The following is a 7,928-nucleotide window of genomic DNA, read 5'->3' on the forward strand; positions in this document are numbered from 1 at the left end:
CAGTTGTGTCTGACTCTTCGTGACCCCATTTGGGGTTTTCTTGGCAAAGATACTAAAAGAGTTTGCTATTTCACTTTCCAGCTCATTTTACAAATGAGGAAACTGAGGCAAACAGGGTAAAATGACTTGCCCAGGATCACACAGGCAATAAGTGTCTGATGCCAGATTTGAATTCAGGTCTTCCGGATTCCAGGCCCAGTATTCTAGCCTCTAAGTCATTTGGCTGCCCCATAGGGAAGAGAGCACTAAAAATGTAGGTGGGACCAGTGCCTTTTGGGAGACAGACGGAAACACTGGTTGAATCTTGTTTTAAAACTAACTTCAGGTGCAGCTAGGTGGCCCAGTGAATAAAGCACTGGTCTCAGAGTCAGGTGGACCTCAGTCTGTATGACTCTGAGCAAATCCCTTAACCCCAATTCAAAAAAAAAATTTAACTTCAGCTTTCCAGCACTCCCTCTCTCCCTTCCCCCAAGGTTCCTGGAGGTCAAATTTAGAAGAGGTAAAAGTAGGCATTTCCATGCCCAGGATAAGCAGCACTAACCATGCCCTTAATTCAGTTGAAGTAGGAGAGGGAGAAGAGACTGAGGGTGCTGGGGTGGGGGAGGTAGACAGAGGGAGGCCAGGCTTGGAAGGAGCTTAATTAGCCAGCAGTCACTGAGAGGAAGAAACAGCTACCTGGTAGCAACTCGATTTTCTCACTAATTAGGTTCTAATTATCATATTTTTTCTTACCTTGTTATAGATTTGAAAGTATTAACATACCCCTCTAAATGTCACCACCCTAAAGCAAAACCCTCATTGCCCACCCTAGTTACAGCTCAAGCTAAGTGCTCACCTTCTGGAAGATCTTGGTATTGACTTTGTCCTCAACCCTATTTAGGGATTTTATGTACTTGTAGCATCTCCAAACACACTTGAACATGTAGACCTGAAAAAAATTGACTAGAGTTCAGAGTATGGATCACAAAACCCCACATCCTGCTAGGGGTGGGAGGGAGAAGAAACACATTCAGTCTCTAATACCTCAGTATAATTGATTTTATTAGATCAATAGTGTTCTAAATAGAAGAGACCCAGAATACTATAATATTCCTCAGCTCCCTGGGATGGTGGGAGATGGAGGGAGTGAGGAAAGAAAGTCAAAAGGGGCGGTAGAGGCAAGGAGTGCCAGTGATAAATTTTGCCAGTTTCAGTAATTTGTCATGAGCTATACTTGGGTCCTACCAATCCCAGAGCTCTGGGACTCAGAATTCTATAACGTGTACCCTAAGCAGTTGTGGGGGGGGAGGGAGAGGCAAGGCAAAGGGGGACGTTACATACCTTCAAGATAAGGACAATGATGAATGCTATGGAGAATCCAATCATCAGCTTGACAAATTGATCTTGAGTTATGCCTTCTCGACTTGGGAAATAATTCTGCAACAGTCACAGGGACAGATGTCATGGACTGTTATTTTAGGGAACCATATGACAACCCGAATTGAGCTACCATCACTTATAACCCAGGATCTTCACCACTCCTAAGCACCTTAGGGGTGGATGTCTATTTCATCCACGTCCTAAGTAGCTCAGGTCAAGGTTAACACTAAAATCCTCCATCGATCGCACTCACCATATGGTTCATGGACTTAAAGTTGAGATAGGTAGGGACCTCCATGTAGGAGCTGCAGAGGGTCAGGATACTGAGGCAGAAATCTAGCAACTGCAGAGCCATGAGGGGGACTTTGAAGGGCCCTTTCTGGAGAAGAAAGGAAGAAAAGAAAGGTAAGTGAGTTAACATTAGTTGACAGACTAATCCAGGACCAGGAATGAACTAGAGGCACATGGTAGAAACTCAACAAATATGTGTTGAAAAGATTCGAAGATGAATCAGAAAGGTACTTAACTATACTTAAGTATTATATTTCTTTGAATCTTGTTCAACTTTCATGTTGATTTAAACACAGTGATAAGATGCTATGCTTTGCTGATTTTTTTAAATAAAGAATTGTTTTTCAGAGAAAAATCATAACTGATTGGGAAAACATGCTACATTCCTTGTTTCTCCTGTCTATGGGAAGGCTACCCTTTTGAATTTTGAGGCCAATGGAGCAGCTAGATAGGGTGTTGGACTTAGAGTTAAGAAGTCCTAAACTCAAATCCTACCTCAGACACTTAATAGCTGTCTGAACCTGTGTCACTTGACCTCCATTTCCCTTAGTTTCATCATCTGTAAAATGGGCATAGAGGCAGCTAACTGGCTCAGTAGAGAGAATGTTGAGCCTGGAGCCAGGAAAACCTGATTTCAATCAAATCCAGCCTCAGACACTTACTAACTGTGTGACCTTGGGCAAGTCACTTAACTTCTGTTTGCCTCAATCCACTGGTGAAGGAAATGGCAAACCAGTGCAGTATCTTTGCCAAGAAACCCCCGTGGACAGTATTTGGTGTGCCCATGAGTTCAAAAAGAGTAGGACATGACTACATAAACTGAACGACAACAACAAAAACAGGCATTATAACAATCCCTACTTCTCCAGGTTGTTGTGAGGATCAGAGGACATAATATTTATAACACGCTTTACCAGCCTGAAAACACTACATAAATGCCAGCCATTGTCACTGTTGCTGGGGCACTCCCATCTGTCAGATAGTAGTGTCCCCTTTGTTTTACTAACCTGCACCTGAAAAGTAGTGACAAAGCCTGGCATCTAGTATCACAAGCCTGTGATCCCTACTACGAGGCAATCTCCTCCAGCTCTGCCTCCCCAAGTCTTCTCTTCTGGGGGGCTAAAAATCCCCAGGTTCTTCAACAGATCCTTAGGGGACCTGGGTTTCCAGGGCTCTGGTAATTTTGATCACTCTTCTCTGGATGTGACATGGTTGGTCGATGTTGTTCTAAATAATGATAGCCAACATTTAGATAGCACCTACTATGTGCCAGGCACCGTGTGAAGCACTCTCTACCTACTATCTCATTTGATCTTCACAACACCCCTGGGAGGACGGTACTATTATCATCCCCATTTTACAGATGAGGAAACGGAGACAAACAAAGGTTAAGTGGCTTGCCCAGGATCACACGGCTAGTAAGTCTCTGAGGCCATATTTGAGCTCAGGTCTTCCTACCTCCAGGCTCCACACTCAGTGCACTATGGAGCCCCCTACCTGCCCCATGTCCTCTACATGTCCTCGGTGCCTAGGACTGAATCCAATACATACCAGATGTGGTCGACATTGCACCTTTACCATTGTTACATGAGATCACATTAGCTTTTAGGGCTTCCATATCACAGTGTTGACTCATAAGGAGGTTATAGTCAACTAAAACTCCAGGTCTTATGACTATTGTTTAACCACACACCACTTCCCCCTTCCCACCCCTCCAGTCCTATACTTGTACAGCTGATTTTTTTTCTTAACTCAAATGTCAAGCTTCACATCTATCCCTATTAAATTTCCTGTCATTAGAAGCAGCCCATCGTTCTGTCCTGCCAAGGTCTTTTTTGCATCCTAATTCTGTTATCTAATATGTTAGCCATCCCTCCTGGCTTTGGGCCATCCAAAGATCTGACGAACAGACCATCAATGCCTCCATCAAAGGGACGGTTGAAAATGTTAAACAGATAAGAGCTGAGCCATGACGGATCCCTGCTTGCCTCAATGCCGCACTACATCTGACTGCTTAATTAAGGCATTTTTAAAGAAGGTTTTGAAGAACAAGGATTGAAACAAAAAAGGTGTATGCTTTATAATCTGCTGGGACTATCTCACTTTACAATTCTGTGGTCTGACATCTTCTTTTCTAGTGTTCTGTGGCCTGAGCTTAAACCCTTCCCAATCTAACCCTCTAAGAGTCTATGAAAATGGGCTTTCAGAGTGGCCTTCAATTAGGCAGAAAATTCAGATCACCAGGACAATTGTTTCCCCCAAAGACTCTGATAGTTCAAAACATCTGAAATTTAAGAGAGGTAGGTTTATATCACATCTAGGGTTTCTCTCTTCTTCTGATCCACTGCCCACACCACCTTTTCAGGAAGATTCTAATTCACACACTTGCCAGTGACTGGCGTGCTAACCTCTTTGCTCATCAACCTTGCCTCTTCCATCTGATTGCATCCCACCTGCCCTGCTATAGAAGCAGAAACAAACTGTCCTGTGTTTTCTTTGTTCAACCAGGATCCCCATCCACATAGAGGTCCTAGCTCTATAATTTGCCCAGCACTGAGTTTAGGTAAAACATTTTGCATCCTCAGGCAAAAATCTGAAAATTGCATGCCTGACCCCAGTCTGATGGTCCCTTGAGGGTCTGAGCCTCTGTGTAATACCTGAGATTTAATGTATCACAAAATAAATTCCTATGAACCATGGAGAATGGACTTTTCTGGCATTAAAAAGTATGCATTTGCATTTCCCTCTTTCTGTTGGAAAGGTGGGGGTCTATGGATGTGGAATGTTACATATACTGTCCCATTAAGTCAGTGTGTTAGTTGACTTTTGTTGAAATGTTTTTTTCCCCTTTGTTCCAAAGGAAGACTCACTAGAAGGTGGAGAGGAAACAGTATATTTGGAAAGCCATGGTATATATAAACAAGAGGCATAGATAAAACTTTTAAAATAGTTTTTGAATAAAAAATATAGGATGACAAAAATGAATTAACACTTTAAATGAATTTGAATATTGTTGATAAGAAGACCAATTTTTTGCTTTATAAAATAAGGAAGTAAATAACCCATATGGCCTCCTCCAGGAAGGATATCTCAACCAAAGACAAGTATCTATTTTATTCAGAAAGACCAGGGGAAAATTACTTTCTCAATTTGCCATTTCCTTCTCCAGCTTATCTTACAGATGAAGAAACTGAGACAAACAGGGTCGAATGATTTGCCCAGGGTCACAAGGCCAGTAAGTGTCTGAGGCTGGATTTGAACACAAGTCCTCCTGACTCCAGGCCAGCACTCTAACCCTCTGAATCCCTCTGCCACGTAGCACATTTTACAATTTTACCATCATCACTGTATAGCATCCCTACTGCTTCCAAAGACCCAAAGATAAACATCACTCAGAGGACAATGGAAAGGTAGGTGTGAGTAGGCTATAATATTTAAACAGTGAGAAACTCCAAAAGGACAGGATTAAGACAGTAATTAATGACATATTAATAAAATTAACTAAAGCGTGTCATCAAGGAAGAACATGGTCTGGTCAGGTGGAAGGACTGAAGGTGAACAGAGCGCTCCACTGATAGCCTGGTAATGTCGGGAGAAATCGAGGAAAGGCTCCAGTGTGCCAGGTGGAGCCTCTAGGACAAACTTTGGGGATGACATAGACAAGAGCTGAGTTGCATAGGAAAGGCAGGCATGTCAGGGTTTCAAATTGTATCGTCAGAGGGAATTTCCAATCAATGAATCACTGATCCAGTTGAGTAGTAAGCCCAAATAAATCATTGATAAAAATAAAACTTTTACCAAAACAAAAATTAAAAATAAAGGAAAATGTGCTCTCATCAAAAGTCATATTAAGAAGTTTTGCACCCCCACGAAAATATACCCTGTGTGTTTCATTCAGCCTAGGTAGCTGCCTGCCTCACTGACCTTGGTCCTGCCATCGTCCCAACCTCTGTCCTCCTAAGGCCCAGAGCCCCAGACCTAAGCTGGTTTAGGAGAATGGGTACTCACCATTCGGCTCCCCCGGGAACCAAACTTCAGATAGGCAGGGAGTTCAATGTATGAGCCCAGCAGCGTGAGGAGGCACAGGAGAAAATCCATGATTTGCAGAGACAGGAAGGGCAAAAGATGTCGCTCCCGGTTCTGGAAAAAAAGAAAAGAAAAAAAGAGTTTTTCTGACTGCCGGCCTGCCCTTCTTGAAGAACAGATGCTTTCAATCCTCACAAGAACCCCCAAGGAAGGAGGGAAGGAAGGGCAATAATTAACTGACTGATCATGAAGGAACCTTGGGTCCAGATAAGGGAAGGCCTCCCACCTTCTAGAAAGATTCCGTGCCTCTGGATGCCCAGCATGGAACCAGCATGGAATGTACCAGCATACATTGGGAAGAGTACTCAGATCCCACATTGGAAACTTTCTGAGTCACCTTGGCAAAGTCACTCTGGGCCTCGGTTTCCTCACATGTAAACTGAAGGGTTGGGACTAGAAGAACTTTGGGGACCCTTCCAGCTCTCAGTCTACAATCTCATGATACTTGCCACCAGGCCATGGAAATGGCATGCAAAATTTAGGCCACTGCTGGGCTTTTTAGGCAAGACGGTTCTGGAAGGAGTTTGGAGCCTGAATTATCCTAGCGATGGATCACCGTCAATTCCCCAGATGCCTGTAACACTGCTTTCTGATTACCAGGAGCCCTTTCTGAGCCCTATTTACACTCGGCAGACCTAGAACCAGCCTAGGTATCCAGGGTTGTCATATCACCCTGGTTGGGACAAACAGTCCAGCTAGGCCTTCCTTGACTCCAATATCCCCGTCTTACATCATTCCTTCTTCCTCTCTCTGCATTGCTCCCCTCCTCCACTTCCCAAAGTTGCCTTATTCTACAGTGTCAGTATCCTTCTGCTTCTGAATCCACTTGTATCTAAACCATGATTTAAATTCCAGATCCGGACTAAAAAGATTTAGACTCTAATCCTGGTTCTGCCCTTTGACCGCGTCTAAACCTCTCTGGACCTTGGTTCCTTCCCTCATCTGTAAAATGAAGCGGCTGGACGAGGTGATTTTGAAGGGTCCTCTCAGCCTAAATCCATGATCCTATGATTCTGTGAGACCACCCAAGCCTTCTAATTATTGTTCAGTCATTCTTTAAGTTGTGTCTGACTCTTCATGGCCCATTTGGGGTTTTCTCGTCAAAGACACTGGAGCAGTTTGCCATTTCCTTCTCCTGGTTCATTTCACAGATGAGGAAACTGAGGCAATCAGGGTTAAGTGACTTGTCCAGGGTCACACAGCTAGTAAGTGTCTGAGGCCAGATTTGAGACTTCCTGACTCCTGGCCTGACACTCTATCCACTGAATCACCCAGCTGCCCCAGGACCAACGTGGGCCTTCTAATACCAAACCCTAAAATGATCTTTTCTTGTCCCAGGCCCAAAACCTTCATCCTTTTGGTCCCCTGGTTTCAGCCAGTAATCCTGCTAGAAAGCAACTTATCTCATGGTTCCTGCTAAAGTATGAGTAATAAGTAGATTAGAGGTGCTTTCCCTCCCGGAATTCTTTGTGTTTGTTAACCCAAAGGGATGACTATCTAATGGTCTAATCTCAAGCAATGTGACAGACAGACAGCTTGCAATTATCTGATGGCAAGGGGAGCTGACTGTTCGATCCTTGTTCCCTGGGGACTCCCTTTTTCAGGACCTCTTTCCCCCCTCCTATCATTCGAGTATGCTGTTTATTAGTTCTGTGTGTTTCCTGGGCCGCAGAGATAGTTCCTCTTTCCAGTGATGCTGAGTCAAAAGCCCCATGATGAGGCCCCACAGATGCCGCAGAATACCAGCCCATTGTCAGTCTGTCCTCCATTTCCGGACCATGAGATGGGAGCGTGTCTGTTCTCATGCTCAAAGAGAGAGAGCAAGTAGGGGCCTGTCTGCTGGGATAATTCAGGCCAGAAAGAAGCCTTGAGCTTCCCCTCCTTTGCCTCCATGGCCTGTGGGCCTGAGCCCTGGGGAGGTGGGGATCAGAAGACATGGGGATATAGTCAGAGCATTACCACTAACTCACTATGCAACCTTGGCCTAGTTCTCTGTCCAATGGGGATGATAATCCCAGATCGCGGGGCTATTGTAAGGGATTCAATGAGATTGCATGAAAGGGCTCTAAACATTATTGGTGCTAGATATGCGCAAGGGCCTAGTGCTATTAAGATTAATGATTACCCCAGTCTTTTGATGAGTTCCCACGTCATGGCCGGGAAAGACAGAAAATGACTCTTAGGTACAGAGA

The 7,928-nt window shown here is 44.2% G+C and overlaps 1 protein-coding gene across 1 annotated transcript in view; it reads right to left on the reverse strand.

Annotated features, from left to right (window-relative positions):
• Window positions 1-7,928, reverse strand: part of LAPTM5 (lysosomal protein transmembrane 5) — a 43,347-nt gene that overhangs the window by 2,723 nt on the left and 32,696 nt on the right. Inside the window, exons 4-7 of the mRNA XM_027864696.1 lie at window positions 5,659-5,790; window positions 1,613-1,738; window positions 1,321-1,416; window positions 836-928 (exon numbers count right to left, since the gene is read on the reverse strand). Coding sequence (XP_027720497.1) covers window positions 836-928; window positions 1,321-1,416; window positions 1,613-1,738; window positions 5,659-5,790 — 447 coding nt within the window. The remainder of the gene's footprint in view (window positions 1-835; window positions 929-1,320; window positions 1,417-1,612; window positions 1,739-5,658; window positions 5,791-7,928) is intronic.

This window comes from Vombatus ursinus, unplaced genomic scaffold (genome assembly GCF_900497805.2).
Source record: "Vombatus ursinus unplaced genomic scaffold, bare-nosed wombat genome assembly UNPS02014775.1, whole genome shotgun sequence".
Lineage (NCBI taxonomy): Eukaryota > Metazoa > Chordata > Mammalia > Diprotodontia > Vombatidae > Vombatus > Vombatus ursinus.